This window comes from Geotrypetes seraphini, chromosome 3, assembly GCF_902459505.1.
Source record: "Geotrypetes seraphini chromosome 3, aGeoSer1.1, whole genome shotgun sequence".
Lineage (NCBI taxonomy): Eukaryota > Metazoa > Chordata > Amphibia > Gymnophiona > Dermophiidae > Geotrypetes > Geotrypetes seraphini.
The window spans coordinates 185,394,427-185,412,474 of NC_047086.1; the positions used below are offsets into that span (position 1 = coordinate 185,394,427).

Consider the following 18,048-nt stretch of genomic DNA (forward strand, 5'->3'; position numbering starts at 1 on the left):
TGAGTTGCATAGGAGTTATCCTATGGTTCAGATTTCAGATGCCATTTTAGGCATGCTTTCACCACAAAGGAGATGCAAATTGTTACCTGACGGCCCAGGATGGCCACCTCAAACATTTGTTTCAAAGCATTCTCGAGCATTCTATCCTGCAGATCCTTCAGGACAATGTCCCCTTTCACAAGCAGGGTAGTCTTCTTGGTCACTGTTGTATTCAAGGAGTCCAATTTAGGCAGGTGTAGCATCTCTTTTTCCTCAGGTACAAGGGGATAAAGGCACACTATGGCCTTTACAACGGAGGAGTCGTGAGGATAAGATGTCAATAATTCAGCCATGGGTATACAATCAAAGTACACTTTATTGGTGGTAGCACTGCAAAGACTCAAAGAATCGACACTGACAGTGTTTCAGAATCAATACCTACATAAGAACTGCCATCTCCGGATCAGACCTTCGGTCCATCAAGTCCAGTGATCCGCACAAGCGGAGGCCCAGCCAGGTGTGCATCTGGCGTAATTTTATTCACCCATATCCCTCTATGCTTCTCGTAAGGAGATGTGCATCTAATTTGATTTTAAATCCTTAAACGGTGGATTCCGTAATAACCTCCTCTGGGAGAGCATTCCAGGTGTCCACCACCCGCTGCGCGAAGCAGAACTTCCTGATATTCGTCCTGGACTTGTCCCCCCTTAGCTTCAGTCCATGTCCTCTTGTCCGTGTCACATTAGACATTGTAAATAATTTTTTTCCTGCTCTATTTTGTCGATTCCCTTAAGTATTTTGAAAGTCTCGATCATATCCCCTCACAGTCTCCTCTTCTCAAGGGAGAACAATCCCAGTCTCTTAAGTCGTTCCTCGTATTCCAAGTTCTCCATACCTTTAACTAGCTTCGTTGCTCATCTCTGTACCCTCTCCAGCAGTTTTATATCCTTCTTTAGGTTGGGAGACCAGTGTTGGACAAGGTATTCCAAGTGTGGTCTCACCATCGCTCTATAAAGCGGCATTATAACTTTCTCCGATCTACTCGTGATTCCTTTCTTTATCATGCCTAACATTCTATTTGCTTTCTTTGCCGCTGCAGCGCATTGTGCCGATGGCTTCAGGGTCCTATCTATCAGTACACCCAGGTCCTTTTCTTGTTCGCTCTTACCCAGAGTTGCACCTGACATTCTATACTCGTGTTCCTTGTTCTTTCTGCTTAAATGCATTACTTTGCATTTTTCTACATTAAACTTCATCTGCCATTTCTCCACCCATTTCTCTGACACAAGTCACTCTGGAGTTCCTCGCTATCCTTCTGCAATCTGATTGCCCGGCATAGCTTTGTGTCGTCTGCAAACTTGATGATCTCACTGGATGTTCCTTCTTCTAGGTCATTGATGAAAATATTAAATAAGATGGGCCCAAGAATCTCCAAAGATGATTTCTCTATTGCATGAATAGTGCATTAAGCGTAAGTAAATGTTTGAAATGAGCAGAGCCAAAAACTGGTGTTCAAAGCAATGCTAATGACCTTTCCCATCTTAAGCCAGTATCTGGGGAGTCCCATTATACTGTAATCAAATCCTGAATATAAGGATGCATGGGGAAGGCTTTAGAGGGGGTCCTTCATAACAAATGAAGACTGACACCTCCAACGAAGCTGCAGAGGGCCGCCAGTACCTTCAAAATCAAGGAATTCAACTTCTCCTTGTGAAACAGCCACAAAACTATCAGATCATACTCCTCAGGAGGGAGTTTCCCTTCCTCCATAGGCTCATCTGACAGAAGAGATAAGAATAAGAAAAAAATATCCTCAGTATCTCCTGTGTGTCTAAATGGGACAGCTTGGGAGCAGATGGAGCTGCTGGCAAACCAACTGAAGAGCTCTCAGCCTGCCCCTGCTTCAGTAGATTGATATGATGCAATAGCAAAACTAATTCAGGGAAACTCCTGTTGCTCTGCCAGGCCTTGAGGCAGCAAAATGGAGGCCAGTGTTCTACTGCCTCCTTGACCTGCCAAAGTGGCTGCCATTCACACGGTTTCCTAAGGGAAACTACATGGTTGCCCAAAGCTGCCAGTACCGTCCCTACTACACACACTCCCCAGCTGTGATACCACTGACAGAATCCATCGTATCCCTTGGATTTCTCAGCTTTCACACTGTGCAGCAGCCTGAAGACACCTGGCAGGCTCCACAGCAGGAATACTGCTTAATTCCTTCTGCGGGAAGTACCATTAGGAAAATGCTGCTGTACACTCAACACGGTCTCCCCTCTTTCACAGATGATGAACATGGCCATGAACGCAGTTCTGAGGCAATAAAGTCAGACTTGCCACTGCCAGGGCTCTCTCCAGCTCCCTCTCTTCTACAAGCATTGCCTTGAGAGGAGACACTTCACACCCTTCGCTGAATCAGCATTCTCCAGATTACTGAACCGGGGAGGGGGGGGGAGGGAGTGGCCTAGTGGTTAGAGCTGCTGCCTCAGCACCCTGAGGCTGTGAGCTTGATCCTAACCTGCTGCCTGTGAATCTGGGCAAGTCAATCAACCCTCCATTGACCTGGTACCACAGTTAGTTTGTGAGTCTGCCGGAAGAGCTAGGGAAAATACTTAAGAGCACCTGATTACCATTCAATGTATTGTAAACCACTCTGGGTGAATCTCTTCATGAAAAAACAGTTAATAAATCCCAATAAATAAATAAACAAATAGTGTCTGCAATCCTTTTTTTTTTAACTTATGGTTGCTGAGCAGGCCGACCATCTCTTCCATCCCCCTGTGCAGCAGAACCTCGCCGACCCGTCCACCCATCCCCTTGCGCACCTTTCTATCCCTCCCATCCCCCCGTGCAGCAGAACCCCGCCAACCCTCCCATTGCGAGACCGACATACCTCCGCTCCAAACAGCATCAGTGATGCGGCAAAGGGAAGGCCCCAGCGGGGAAGGCCGCAAAGCAGCCTGTTCAAAGTGCTGCCACCGCTGCTGTTTGAGCGGAGGTATGTCGGTCTTGTGGTAGGAGGGTCAGCGGAGTTATGCTGTGCTGCAGGATGGGAGGGAGAGATGGAAAGATGCTGCACAGAGAAATGGGTGGGAGGGTCAGCGGGGTTCTGCTGCATGGGGGGATGGGAGGGATAGAAAGCTGCATAAGGGGATGGGTGAGAGGGGAGGAAAGATGCTGTATATGGGGGGGTAGGGGGGAGAAAGTGCTGCCACCAGTGAATCGGGCAGCACTATTGTCAGGGATGGAGTAAGGGAGTGTTGGGGACATTTGGGAGGGACTTCTGGGGTCAATCTGACTAGGGCTTATTTTCAGGGAAACACGCTGGTGACACTTGGTAACTAGAGTTACCAGCAGGGCTGTGGAGTTGGTAGATAAATGTTCCGACTCCGACTCCTCAGTTTTTTGTACTTCAAACACCGACTCCGACTCCAGGTACCCGAAATTTCCTCCGACTCCGACTCCACAGCACTGGTTAATTTTCAGATCGTTAAAATGGAATGTCAAGTTGAGAGAAATGAGCATTTTCGACACCACCTTCTTTTTGCTTTTAATCAAGGTTCTAAGGCCACAGAAGCTGCTCGCAACATTTGTGCTGTGTACATAATGGGTGCTATAGCTGAAAGAATCGCTCGTGTTTGGTATGCCAAGTTCAAAAATGGAGTCGGTAGAGAAATGTTCCGACTCCGACTCCTCAGTTTTTTGTACTTCTGACTCCGACTCCGACTCCAGGTACCCAAAACTTTCTCTGACTCCGACTCCGACTCCACAGCCCTGGTTACCAGATGTCCGGATTTACCTGGACATGTCCTCTTTTTAAAGAGCATGTCTGGGCATCCAGACAGTTTTTCAAAACCCGGATGCCCTCTCAACCAAGATGAGCAGGCTGAGGGGAGCAGGGCTAAGGGGTGAGGCTGGGGTGTGGCGTGGCGTGGCATGGGCCTAATGGGGTAGGAACTGGGCGGGCCTGGGGGCTGGTCTATGTGTTCAGATTTTACATACGTAAAATCTGGTAACCTTATGCAAACCTGAATACACTGTTAGCTAACCTAGAGGCAGCCATTCAGCACAGTTTGCCTAGAATCCTTTTCTCCTTCCTAGTTTCTAGTCCTTGTTCTTCTAAGTGCCTAAAAGATTTTGCACCCCAGTAGGCTTTGTATCGAAGCACATCATCCAAACACCTTATTCAATTTTTTTTAATCAAGTCTCATTTCAATATTTTAATTCCTCCCAGTTATCTCTCTGTACAGAAAGGCAGCATGAAACAGACATCATATCTGTATTGAACAAAGCAAACCCCTTTCTTACTTCTCACCCACCTTTGTCTGTGGGGCGATTCCAACTCGCTGTCCACCTCTCCTTCCTCCTCCTCCGAGGACACCCCCCGCTTCTGAGGAAAGTAGAAACCAGTCATTAGTAATGAATGTACATCAGTATGTACAGTAAATACTGTACACAGAAGTGCTGTGTGAATGCGAGATGTAAGTCCAGAAAGTGCATGTAAAAGCTGTTTACGACTGTATATGCTCCATGACATGTTTCCACCTGGGATAGTTATTCAAAATCCACCCGATATTCAGCGCTATTTAAGTGGCCAGGAGTTAAATAGCGCTAAGCCGGCTAACCGCTAATATTCAGTGCGAGATGGCTGCTGAATATTAGTGCTTAGAGGCTAGCTGGCTACGTCACATAACTTAGCCAGCTATCTATGGAATTTAAAGCGCTAGCTGGCTATGTTTAGCCGCCAAATAAGGCCTTGTTAATAGCTGGTCTATCTTTGTCCATTATAAAGTTAGCCGGCCAGCGCTTAAAATCAACATAGCCAGCTAAGTTTGAGGTAGGCCAATATCAGACTGGATATTCAATGCTGGTCAACAGCACCAACCGCGGGAGTCAGACTGGCTAACTCCTATGGTCTGAGTATTGGACCCAACACGTTTCTGTGGCATGAATGTGCATGGCACCAGTGTGATATATATTTAAGGCCTTTAAAATGTTTGTCTTGCTGGCTCCTGTGATACCTCTTGGTATCTTCCCTGTCCTCGCTTTGCATTAAGTAAGCAAGTATGCAGTGGCATAAGGATACCAGTAAAATTAACACATATTAGGTACACAGCAGTGCTCACAGAACTTTTAAATTGTTTTAATAAGATGTGGTTTCTATCTGTAGTCACTAAATACAGATCTACGCAGTTTGGCAATAACCATCAAAACATACATATATAAATCTAAGACATTAAACCATTCCGTCCAAAAATAGACCACATTATATCCCAACAATTCATATCACTTGTCCTAAGAACAATTATCTCAATCCACCATAACCATATACAGTGGTACCTTGGTTTGCAAGCATAATTTATTCCAGAAGCATGCTCGCAATCCAAAGTACTCGTATAGCAACTCTCCCCATAGGCCATAATGGCAACTCGGATGATTCGTTCCACCCGACCTCCGAGCTGACCCCCGACCCCCGAACCGACACCTGACCCGACCCACGAGCTGACACCCGAGCCGACACCTGACCCGATCCCGGGAACAGGCAGTATTGCTCCCCCTGAGGCCACCGGCGCTGCTCCCTCCCTTCACAATTGCCTCCTCCCTCCTCCCCCCCCACTGACCGACCCTGGGAACCGGCAGTATTGCTCCCCCTGAGGCCACCAGTGCTGCTCCCTCCCTTTGCGATCGCCTCCTCCCTCCACCCCCCCCACTGACTGGCACTGTCCTTACCCGTGCACTGCCGATGTTAGAAAGTGCCTGCCGCCGGTTTTCTGCTGGGCTGCTGCTGGGCCTTGAGCATCTGCGCATGCTCAAGGCCTTCTGGATCTCACCCTCTCCGAGATTCTTATGAGACTCGAGATCTCATGAGAATCTCGGAGAGGGAGAGATCCAGAAGGCCTTGAGCATGTACAGATGCTCAAGGCCCAGCAGACCAGCAGAAAACTGGCGGCAGGCACTTTCTAACTCCGGCGGCGCATGGGTAAGGACAGGGCCAGTCAGTGGGGGGGGGCGAGGGGGGGGGGAGGAGGCGATCGCAAAGGGAGGGAGCAGCACTGGTGGCCTCAGGGGGAGCAATACTGTCAGTTCCAGGGGACTGGTCAGGTCGGGTGGGGGCTCGCAAATCGAGTCAATGCTCGGTTTGCGAGTTACAGTTTGCTTGAGTATTTTGCTTGTCTTGCAAAACACTCGCAAACAGCGTTACTCGCAAACTGAGGTTTGACTGTATATACATACATACACACAGACACACAGAGATCAGACTGGTGATAGAAATGGTAGAACCCAGGGCATAAATTAAGTAGGGTGATCCCAATTTCTCTACACTCTGCCCCCTGCCCCCTGCTCCCTTCCCCGATTTCCCCCACCTACCAAATGCTATCCCAGCCAGCATTTTTTCCTTCCTCCTTCTTCCTTCCTTCCCTCCCTCACTCATCCCCAGGTTCATCACATGCCCTCCCATCCAGCATCCCTCCATTTTAAAATCAGCTTCTCCAGGGAGTTCCCAAGGGCTGGGAGGTCTTTTCTTTCTCCCCACCCCATACAGAAGCCTCCCTCACCAATTATCATGCCAATGAAAAATAATTAAAACAGTTAAGTTAGGTACCGATAGGTGCAATCTAGGCGCCTGCCAGGGCCTAAATTTCAGTGACTTTTTTGAGAATCCAGCCCTTCAGGTTTTTGAATTTGGAACGTCTGGTGATTCCTAAAGTGACCATACGTCCCGTTTTGAACGGGACAGTCCCGTTTTCGGATCCCCTGTCCCGTTGTCCCCACACACAGCTTCGGGACACCCAAAATGTCCCGTTTTCAGAGACAGCGTCCGGAAGCTGTGCGCGGGGACAACGGGACAGGCGATCGCTTCTTGTCCCTCCCCTGCCGCACCAAAAAAAAAAAAAAAAAGCCTTCCTCCAGGCCTGATTTAGGTCCACCGCCGCTGCTCCTCTGCTGCCACTACTCGAACCCGGAAGCCTTCTTCCCAATGTCAATTCTGACGTCGGAGAGGACGTTCCGGGCCAGCCAATCGCTGCCTGGCTGGCCCGGAACGTACTCTCCGACGTCAGAATTGATGTTGGAAAGGCTTCCGGGTTCGAGTAGTTTGCAGCAGAGGAGCAGTGGCGGTGGACCTAAATCGGGCCTGGAGGGAGGCTTTTGCTTTCTGCTGTGGGGAGGGGGGAGGTAGGCAGGCAGGCAGGCTGGCTGGCTGGCTCTGGGGGAGGGAGGTAGGTAGGCAGGTTTTGGGGGAGGTAGGCAGGCAGGCTTACTCTGGGGGAGGGGGGAGGGAGGCAGGCAGGCTGGCTAGCTCTGGGGGAGGGAGGTAGGTAGGCAGGCTTTGGGGGAGGTAGGCAGGCAGACTGGCTGGCTCTGGGGGAGGGAGGGAGGTAGGCAGGCTTTGGAGGAGGTAGGCAGGCAGGCTGGCTAGTTCTGGGGGAGGGAGGGAGGTAGGCAGGCTTTGTGGGAGGTAGGCAGGCAGGCAGGCTCTGGGGGAGGCAGGTAGGCTGGCTGGCTCTGGGGGAGGTAGGCAGGCAGACTGGCTGACTTTGGGGGAGACAGGCAGGCTGGCTCTGGGGGAGGCAGGAAGGCTGGCTCTGGGGGAGGTAGGCCGGCAGGCTTTTTGGGAGGGTGTGGGACAAAGGTTGGAAGTAGTGAGGGGACATAGGAAGGAGGGATGAAGGAAGGAGAGAAAATGGCAGAGAAGGGGGGGTTGTAAGTAGAAGAAAGACTAGAGAGATAAAGGCCTGGACAAAAGTGGAAAGACAGGAGGCAGAAGCAGGACTTTGGGAGGTGCAGACAGAGGGGGAGAGCCCCTGAGGAAGAGCAGAGAGAGGCAAGATCATAACAGAGGAGGGAGAGAGAGAAAGGGAGACCTGGAACAAAGGTACAAAGGAGAACTGACACCGGATCTGGGGGCACTAAGGACATAGGAAGGAGGCACTGGGAGCATTAAGGACATAGGAAGGAGGCGCTGGGGACACTAAGGACATAGGAAGGTACTGGGGGCACTAAGGACATAGGAAGGAAGGAGGGAGGGAATAGAAAGGGACAATTGTTGGGCCTGAGTGCAGAAAGAAATGAAAGATAGGATGCACAGTCAGAGGGAATCACAACCAGAGATTCATGAAATCACCAGACAGTAAAGGTAGGAAAAATGATTTTATTTTCAATTTAGTGATAAAAATGTATCAGTTTTGAGAATTTATATCTGCTGTTTATATTTTGCACTATATTTGTCTATTTTTCTATAGTTACTGAGGTGACATCGTTGAAAACTTCCCAAATATAAATAATTAACGTTTTCTCTGCGTATAGGGTGCTTTGTGGTTTTTTTTAAATTTTATGGTTACCATTATGAAATAATAAGATATTGTGTGTACATGAAAAATGAATGGAAGAAATTGGGGGTGGGGCTAGGGCGGGGTTGGGGGTGGGACTGAATATTAATAGATGTCCAGTTTTGATGAAAAAAAATAAATGGTCACGCTAGTGATTCCCCATATGTATTTTTTAACCTAAAATACATAAATGCTTTGATAAGCCTCCCGGTCATCCAATTTTATCTTTATGTAATTTCTCTTGGAACCACTTTCTGTTTTTGTGGAATAATTTTTAAGAAACAAGGTTAAGAAAACTGCTTCCCCACATTAGAGATACACATTTTTTTGAATTTTTTAAATGAGATGAACGAAGATGATTTTCTATTTTTCATGGTAACACTAGATGTTGTTTCCCTCTATATTTCAATTCCACAAGAAGAACTACTAAGGACCATCTGGGATACTTTAGAATTTTGTATAACACCACATTTAGGGGGTCTTTTACTAAGGCACGCTAAATGCTAAGGCGTCCATAGAATATAATGGGCATGTTAGCATTTAGCGTGCTAAATCAGCTAGCACACCTTATTAAAGACCCCCTTAATTATATCCGATTTCTTGACACAACTCTCCAATTAGCTATGAAAGAGAATTTTTTTTAGATTTAGTGATCATTTATTTTTGCAAATTTCAGATCATTTATTTTTGCAAATTTCAGGAGTACCAATGGGTGCAATGTTTGCATCCTCAGTTGCCAATCTATATATGATAACATTTGAGGAAGAATGGATTCAAACATCACCATTTAAAAATAAGATCTGTAGATGGTGTTATTTTATTTAAGATGAAAAGGAATTGGCTAACTCACCTGATCCTTGGGGAGAAGGGGTCTAAAGAGATGGGGCAAATCTACAGATTGATAAATAAATAATGGACATCAGTATGAGCCCTTCGTACATAAACGAACATAGACCTCTGGCTCAGGCGATATCTCAAGAGGTGACCAGCACCAGACCACAGTCTAATTGAGAATTGCCTCATACATCATCTAGTCCATATGTGTCTAAAAATGTAAACTGTATTATACAACCTCCCAAAACTGGATAGACCTTTTCTCACCAAGGAAAAGGGGGGTTTTAATGGGCAACACATACATACTGTCCCTAAATACACACCTTGTGAGAGAAACAACAATGAATATAATAAATATAATAAACACTATAAATATATGTATAAAAGAATATGTGTGGTGTACCAGAGTCTATGTGTAAAGTGCGAATGAAAAAAATAAATGCATAAATACTTAATAAATAATTAATAAATAAATAATCATGCAAAATACAAGGTGCTTCATAAAATACAAAGTGTTATTTTATTTAAGACATCTTCGTGTTATGGAAGGGCATCACTAAGAAGAAGTTAGACTATTTTTTGAAAGGGATTGGGACTTGTATACCATTTTTTTGTAGTTAAACAAGCACACTCAAAATGGTTTACATACAGGTACTTCAAGCATTTTCCGTCTGTTAGGGTGGGTTCACAATCTATCTGGAGCAGTAGAGGATTAAGTGACTTGCCCGGGGTCACAAGAAGCAGCAGAGGATTTGAACTCACAACCTCAGGGTGTTGAGGCTGTAGTTCTAACCACTACACCACTTCGGATTAACTTGTAATGAAAGGTTTTGGGGATGCACAAGTATCTGTTAGACAAACCGATCACTGTTTTCAAACCAAAGTTTTTGAGAAAAGGACTGATAAAAATATATTTCTTCATTATAACAGCTGTCATCCTAAAAAAATTGAAAAATAAGTCTTCCATTTTCTCAATTTTTAAGTACAAGAATTGTACTGATGACAGTGAGTTTACAAAGGAGTGCTGAAAAGTTCTCAGCCCAACCAAGAAGAGAATGACGTGGATATGAAACAATGTAAAAACATAGAATTTCGTTTCTGCACATTGGCACTTAATGAAATAAGCTACAGTGGCAAAATGACTCTCAGAATTTAGGAAGTTGGTTGGTTGAGCTGAGAACTTTTCAGCACCCCCTTGTAAATCCGAAGCGCATAAGTTCCGGAACAAACTACAAGTGAGAGGGTATCCAACTGCAATTATCAAGAAAGTATACACAAGAGCAAAATTTAATAATTATGAACTACTTTTACCACCAGTAATAGGGAAACAATAAGAGAAAAGAAACAGCTGTGTGTGAAGAGACATTTTCCTGATGGTCATTTTGCTGTGCAAATTATTCATAACAACTGGGATATAATGAAATTGCATTCATTTTTTTGTGATACTGACCCATGGATTGCCTTTACCAGAGGTAGAAATTTGAGGGAAGATTTTTCTACAAACCCTGAGGGGAATTCCTTAATGAAGTCAGTTTATGGTCAATAATGCTGTGGGAATTGTAATTTTTGTGATATCACAATTCATGGTAAAGAATGCATCAATCCAAATAACGATAAGAAATATATTTTGAGGAATTTTACTACCTGTAAAACACACCATGTGGTCTATGTGATTTTTTGTCCATGTAAGAAGCTGTATGTTGATGTGACAAAAAGAAGTTTTAGGCTGCGGATTTATAAATGATCTGGAAATTGGAACTACGAGTGAGATGATGAAATTTGCAGATGGACTGTGAAAAACCGCAAGAAGACCTTAGGAAACTGGAAGACTGGGTGTCCAAGTGGCAGATGAAATTTAATGTGGACAAATTGCAAAATGATGCACATTAGGAAGAATAATCCAAATCATAGTTACCGGATGCTAGGGTCCACATTGGGGGTCAGCGCTCAACAAAAAGATCTGTGTCATCGTGGACAATATGCTGAAACCTTCCACCCAATGTGCGGCAGTGGCCAAGAAAGCAAACAAGGTGCTAGGAATTATTAGAAAACAGATGGTAAACAAGAGTCTCTGTATCACTCAATAGTGCAACCTCATCTTGAGTATTGCATTTAATTCTGGTCTCCTTATCTCAAAAAAAAGATATAGCGGTACTAGAAAAGGTTCAAAGAAGAGCAACCAAGACGATAAAGGGGATGAAAATCCTCTCATGTGAGGAAAGGCTAAAAAGGTTAGGGCTCTTCAGCTTGGAAAAGAGATGGCTGAGGGGAGATATGACTGAAGTCTACAAAATCCTGAGTGGTGTAGAACAAAGTAGATTGCTTTTTTTTTGCTGCATCAAGATTTACAAAGACTAGGGGACACTTGATGGAGTTACAGAGTAATACTTTTAAAATCAATAGGAGGAAATATTTTTTCACTCAGAGAATAGTTAAGCTCTGGAATGAACTGGAAATTTAGACATTTTTCCTGTTTCATTATGGTTGTGAGGTGTTTTTTTTTTCTGGGATGTTATGAGAAGGTCATTTTTTTTGAGAGAGAGATATTTTTTGAAAATGTCCCTCTACATGTATTTTATTGTTTTGGAGCTTAAAATCTCATGTAAGATATCCCCTCTGCTCAACTCATGTCTGGATCTCAAACTGTACAGTTTGTCAATCACTATCCACTGGAAACAGATAAATAATAAGGGGCTCATAATCGAAACAGAAAAATGTCTAAAACCCGGCCTAAATCGGCACTTGGACGATCTAAAAGACAAGTCGTCCAAGTGCCGATAATCGAACCAGGTTTTAGACGTATTTAAAAACGACCTAAGCCTTCACAGTGCTGCTGAATGACCAGAGCTAAAAGGGGCATTTCAGGAGGAGTGTCGAGGGCGGGATTTGGGTGGGAGGTGAGCCGTCCTAGACTTAGTCGTACTGCGTGTATAACCGAAAGTTTTACAACACTTGGACGTTTTGACTTAGGCCATCTAAAACCAGGTCTAAGTCCCCAGAAGGTATCTAAAGTGACCAGATAAGCACTGCAGACACAAAGTACAGACCCCCACACACTGCCCCAGTGATCACTGACTCCCCCCCTTAAAAATCGTAATAACAACTTTACATATCTGCCTCCAGAACATCAGCACCTGGCAGCCTGGCATAGGAAAGCCTAGTAAAGCTAGCAAAGAGGTGGCTTAAGTGATCTTGGGGGTGGGTTAGTGAACCATGGAGAGGAGGACCCAGGCCCATAAGCTACTCTAATCACTGCATTCATGGTGAAAAATGTGCACCCCCCAAAAAAACAAAAACAAACCCTAACCCTTTTGTACTGCCATATAAGTGGCTCCTGCAGCCATAAGGGCTATTGGGGTGGTAGATAGGTGGGTCTAGTAGATTCTGGGGGTGTTTGGGGGGGCTCACCATGACCTATAAGGGAGCTGTAGTGAGATGTGCATGGCTTATGTTCTTATGAAGTTTACAGCACTGCCCTGTAAGGTACCTTACTACTCTGGTGCCATGTCTGGGTGTCCAGTCCATCACTTTTCTGGCTCTTCCAGCGCCCAAAAGGTCTTTTTCTAGGCATTTGTGACTTGGACAAATTTTTGGACGATAATGGGGTATAAAGATGGACGACTTAGTAGTCTGGGTGATCAGATGGCTGGACGATTTTTGAAAAAAAATATGTTGGACGTATTTTTCGAAAATGGACCTTTGCCTGTGTCTGACTTTGGGCGACTTGCAACTTAGGCTCAAAACGGACTTAGACGTTTCTTTTGATTATGCCCCTCCACGCATCTAAGACTGCACAATGCTCTTATTGAGCAAAGTATGCAAGACTTCTTTTTTTCTTTGTCTCCATCTGCTGGTCGACATCACATCTCACAGATTCTGGACTGCTCTAGTGAGGATTTTAAGGAAAAATAGTTATTCTTATGACACATTGATATGAATTGTTGGGATGTACTAGGGTCAATATTGGTACAGAATAGATTACAATTTTAGAATTATGCTTGTTTTGATGGTTATGGTTAAATTTGAAACTCTTTGTTATTTAATAAATGTAAGTAGGACTTTTAAGAGCCTATTTACTAAGGTTCTATTAGCGTGGAGGCATATTTTCAAAGCACTTAGACACACAAAAAGCTCCATAGGTTACTAATGCACTTTGTATGTCTAAGTGCTTTGTAAATGAGCTGTACAGCAATTAATTAATGCTAACAGTATGAACAGCTAATGCAGAATAGGGCAGAAAATGAGAGAATGAGTCGGAACTGCATCCTACAGTTAACATCCAAGAAATTACCACACATTAACTTTTAATATGGCAGATAACACAGCACAGTTAATACTACCTTAAGAGGTATAGCTAATTGCATTGCATTATCTGCCATTGAGCTATTGCATAATAAAGAACTTTTCTCTTCAGAATGGCAAAATATTGAAAATGCTCCAACAATTAACAGTTAACCCACATTAATTTTGGTTGTTAATTTACAGTTACTGCATAATCTTACCACATTTTAGTAATTAGGCCCCATTGTATTTTAATAAAATGTAAAATCATTGTGGACACTGCTCTATACCTCATTCATATTCACTGAGTAAAATATCCCTGGCGATCACCTGGTTCCTGGTGACAGCTGCACGGTACAGAAGTTCTGCCGGGGTTAGATATTGGCTGGAGCCTCTGCTTGCTTTGCTGGCGCTGCTACTGGAGCACTGCTCCCTTTCGCTGTCCTCATTAGCACTTGCTGGATTTAGCCGCTGAGCCAGTGCCCCCTGCCCTTTGCCAACTAGCCCTGCCGAGGCACTCACGGCTCCTGCCCTGCCTGAGGGAGAGTCTGGGCTGCTGGAAAAGGGCACAGATGCTGTGTCCTCACTTGGGGTGTCGCTGCGCGGTTGCTCTGTCTCATTGGAGTTGTCAGGGGACTCATCAGTGGCACCACTCTTTTTGGTGTCAACCTCCATGGCTGTAGAGATGAGGTCAGGACTGGAGGAAGACATTTTACGCAGCAATAGGTCATGGTGAAGTTCCCTTAGGGCTCGGCATGGCTCAACATGCTTTATGCCCTGATTCAAGCTGCATGGCACCTCCTTGCATGATTGTCCCTGACTCTGCTGGAGATTCTCCTGGCCCACTGTTGCCTTCAATGCCACCAAGTCTCCATAGCTACCCTTGGTGTTGGCCTTGCGGTAGCGTGGCTTCCCCCGGCGAGTCCGTCCTGGGGAGGTGGAACCCTTCTGACATACTGGGATGGTGACCTGAGCCATGCTTGACTCCAGTTTCGGTAAAAGGACTTCAGACTTGAGAATGTCCGGCCTGGAAGAGGAGAACATAAGTACATAAGAATAGCCATACTGGATCAAACAGATGGTCCTTCTAGCTCAGTATCCTGCTTCCAATAGTGGCCAATCCAGGTTATAAGTACCTGGAAGGAAACTAGATAGTAGCAACATTCTATGTTACCAATCTCAGAGCAAGCACTGGCTTCCCTCATGTCTAACAGACTTAAGTATTCACTGAGTGAAGAAATATTTCCTCCTATACATTTTAAAAGATACCAGTGACAGAATAACCTGCCCAGCCCAAAATGCATAAATATATAACAGCAGAATGAGAAATCTCAAAATAGAGGGGCAGTATGTGTTCCACCCTTCAGAAGTACAGAAGAATGACCACTTGCAGCGCTAGTTACCGTTTGCTGTGAGGTGACAGTTTTTGTGGAACATTTCTCTTCTTGATTAGCTTCTCCACCGTGTTCCCGTGGATGACGCTAGAGGATGAACGTGATGAATGGTGCTTGAACAGTCCAGGGTATTTCTTGTCTAGTGTCTGCTCACGCCTAGGATGATGATAGACAGACAGACAGTTCTGTAAGTTTCTACCCCTTCACTAGGCATTGTAAGATCAGATTCTCCTCTGTCCTAAGCTGACCTAGCAACGAAAAAGGAGTGGGGAAGGGACAAAGAGTCAAACCGCTGTGAGAACAATCAATTTATTAAAACATCATATATATGTCATGTACATAAAATACGCCAGCGTTCTTTTCAGCAATGGCACAGCATCAGATAGCAGATTTTGAGAGCAATCCTTTTTGATTAGTAGTAATCTGGCGCCATCTACTGGGCTTCTATTTTATACACCCCTGAGGAAGGCTATCCTAGCCGAAACACAGACCGTGTTGGGGTCCAGTTTATATATTTATATATATTTTTGCCTGCTATAATTTTATGCCTGTCGTATTTTATTTACATGACATATATATAATGTGAATATATGATTTTTTAATAAATTGATTGTCCTCACAGCGGTTTCACTCTGTGTCCCTTCCCAACTCCTTTTTCGTTGCCATATCCTGCACATGGGGTTGTGTTTTTTCCTTTGTATTGTTTGATACATAAGTTGACCTATACCATATAGTTGTAGTAGACCCCAGGCAAACTGGTTTAATGCCCTGTCTATATCAAATAGGTGGGTGCACCACAGAACTCCCATCGATGCACATCTGTCCAACACTGAAGCACCATTGCTATTCCAGTATTAATACTCACATAGAACTCTGCCAATGTACCTCAATCCTGTCTGGCATCACTCCCTACTATGCTAGCATTATATTCACATCACTTTCCCAATTCAATTAAATCCCGACTTGTAGCACCTACCATTGAGAGATTTAGAGTGGGGAAGTCACTAGAAAAGCTGGGAAGAAGAATGGAAAGGACAGCTGAGTGAAGTAGGATATGATAACTATGACACTGGCATGGAGGTGGGAGAGGTAGAATGGAAAAAAGAGAGTTTGTATGTAAAAAGAACAGCTGGTATAGTGGTAAGAAAGTCTGGATGGGCTAAATGGGAGACAGGTCTATGAAGGGGGAAAAGATAGCTTAGAGACAGACTGAAGAAATGGCAGTGTAAACAAAACATTTGTTGGGCTAGGAGAGTGGAATGAAGTGAGTTGAAAAAGGTGGAATGGAAAAATAGCAGTGTCTAGAAATGTGGTGAAAGGAAATGAGAGAGATGGAATAGGTGATGGAAAAGGTGGAAGAGGAGATGGGGGAATGTGAAATAGGAATGGGGAATGTAGAATAGGAGATGGGAGAGGTGGAATAGGAGATGGGAGAGGTGGAACAGGTGATGAAGGATGTGTTGTTGGAAATGGGGAAATTAAAAGGGACTGACTTGAGAAGCTCCTTCTCCTTCAGCTCCAGCTGCAGCATTAGTGAGTTCAGCTCCATATAAAGGTTATTGGCACGTTCTAACTTCCGTTCATAATGCTCACGAATGTCCAGTGCATGCCTGGGGGACACATAAATATGAAGTAAGATATCCTGAATACCCTGTTTCAGTTGGACATGACACGATCAAGAAAACCTCCTGAGTAACCCATCTCGGGGGATAGGAAGAGAGTGAAGGAGTCTCTTTAGTAACCCGTCCAGGGGAACATAGAGAAAGTGAGACCCATCTCAGAGGACCGAGATAGAGTGAGGGCATTTCCTGAGTAACCCATCTTGAGGGACCAGGAGAGAGTGAGGGATTCTCCTGAGTAAACCACCGTAGGGGACAGGGAGAGAGCAAGGTGGTCTCTTGAGTAACCTGCCACAAGGGACATGGAGAGAGAAAGATGATCTCCTGAGTAACCCATCTTGAAGGACAGGGAGTGAGGGATTCTCCTGAGTAACCCATCTTGGGGGACAGGGAGAGGGCAACGTGGCCCCTTGAGTAACCTGCCACAGGGGACATGGAAAGAGTAAGATAGTCTCCTGAGTAACCCATCTTGAGGGACAAGGAGAGAGTGAGGGATTCTTCTGAGTAACCCATCTTAGGGCACAGGGAGAGAGCAAGGTGGCCTCTTGAGTAACCTGCCACAGGGGACATGGAGAGAGTAAGATGATCTCATGAGTAACCCATCTTGAAGGACAGGGAGTGAGGGATTCTCCTGAGTAAATCATCTGGGGGACAGGGAGGGAGAGAGGGATTCTCCAGAGTAACCCATCTTAGGGGATGGGGAGAGAGCAAGATGGCCTCTTGAGTAACCCACCACAGGGGTCAGGGAAAGAGTGGGGCAGTCTCCTGAGTAACCCAACTCAAGAGACAGGGAGAGAGAGCAAAGTGGCCTCTTGAGTAACCTGTCACAGGAGACAAGGAGAGAGTAGGGCAGTCTCCCGAGTAACCTGTTCTGGGAAGACAGGGATTCAGTAAGGCAGCCTCCTGTCTTAAGACAACAGTGTAGTAGCACAACAGTCTCTCCAGTAACTTGTCCTAGGGGGAAACAGGGAGAAGGAGGATGCAGATAGATTACTGATTTTACTACTTGAGAAAAGCAAAATATCCTGGTACGGGATAGAAATATTAAGGAGACATAAAGAGGGAGCAGAGGCGGCAATTAGGAGCTTGTGAACCTGCTCATAAGCCTCCCTACTCTCCACTCATAGAACCTAGTTGGCATTGATGGACAGTGTGATTGAATCCAGGTGCTGTTCCTTGCAACCCTGGGCAAGTCACTTAATCCTCCATTGCTCCAGGTACAAAATAAGTACCTGTATATATGTAAACCACTTTGAATATGTAACCATAAAACCCCCCAAAAAGACAGTATATGAGTCCCATTCCCTTCCTCTCCCTCCTATTTTTCTGGATGGTTGGGCCTTACCTGAGCTCCTCTCGACGCCGGTTGATCAGCTCCTCCTCCAGGCGGTGCAGGCAGGTCCCCTCTGATTTAATCTTCTCAAAATGCAGCTTCACTTCTTCTCTCCACTCTGCCTACAAGAGACACAAAACAGCCACCAAGTAAGAGCATCCAGTATCACGCTCGTATTTAGACCATTTACAAGCTTAAAACACTTTTAGGTGTGTAAATAGGTTTTTATAAAATTAGGTTATGCCTAAGCTATATGTGGTGCAAGCTTTGCGAAGGTATGC

At 45.1% G+C, this 18,048-nt stretch overlaps 1 protein-coding gene across 4 annotated transcripts in view; it reads right to left on the reverse strand.

Moving 5' to 3' along the window:
- The window catches only part of MAP3K12 (mitogen-activated protein kinase kinase kinase 12), a 304,527-nt gene that overhangs the window by 26,264 nt on the left and 260,215 nt on the right, over positions 1–18,048 (reverse strand). For 3 of the 4 annotated variants that reach the window (XM_033938529.1, XM_033938531.1, XM_033938530.1), the window contains 5 exons: positions 17,780–17,889; positions 16,309–16,425; positions 14,825–14,971; positions 13,752–14,448; positions 4,296–4,366 (listed from right to left, as the gene is read on the reverse strand). In XM_033938529.1, coding sequence (XP_033794420.1) covers positions 4,296–4,366; positions 13,752–14,448; positions 14,825–14,971; positions 16,309–16,425; positions 17,780–17,889 — 1,142 coding nt within the window. The remainder of the gene's footprint in view (positions 1–4,295; positions 4,367–13,751; positions 14,449–14,824; positions 14,972–16,308; positions 16,426–17,779; positions 17,890–18,048) is intronic. The other variant, XM_033938532.1, reaches the window with a different exon arrangement.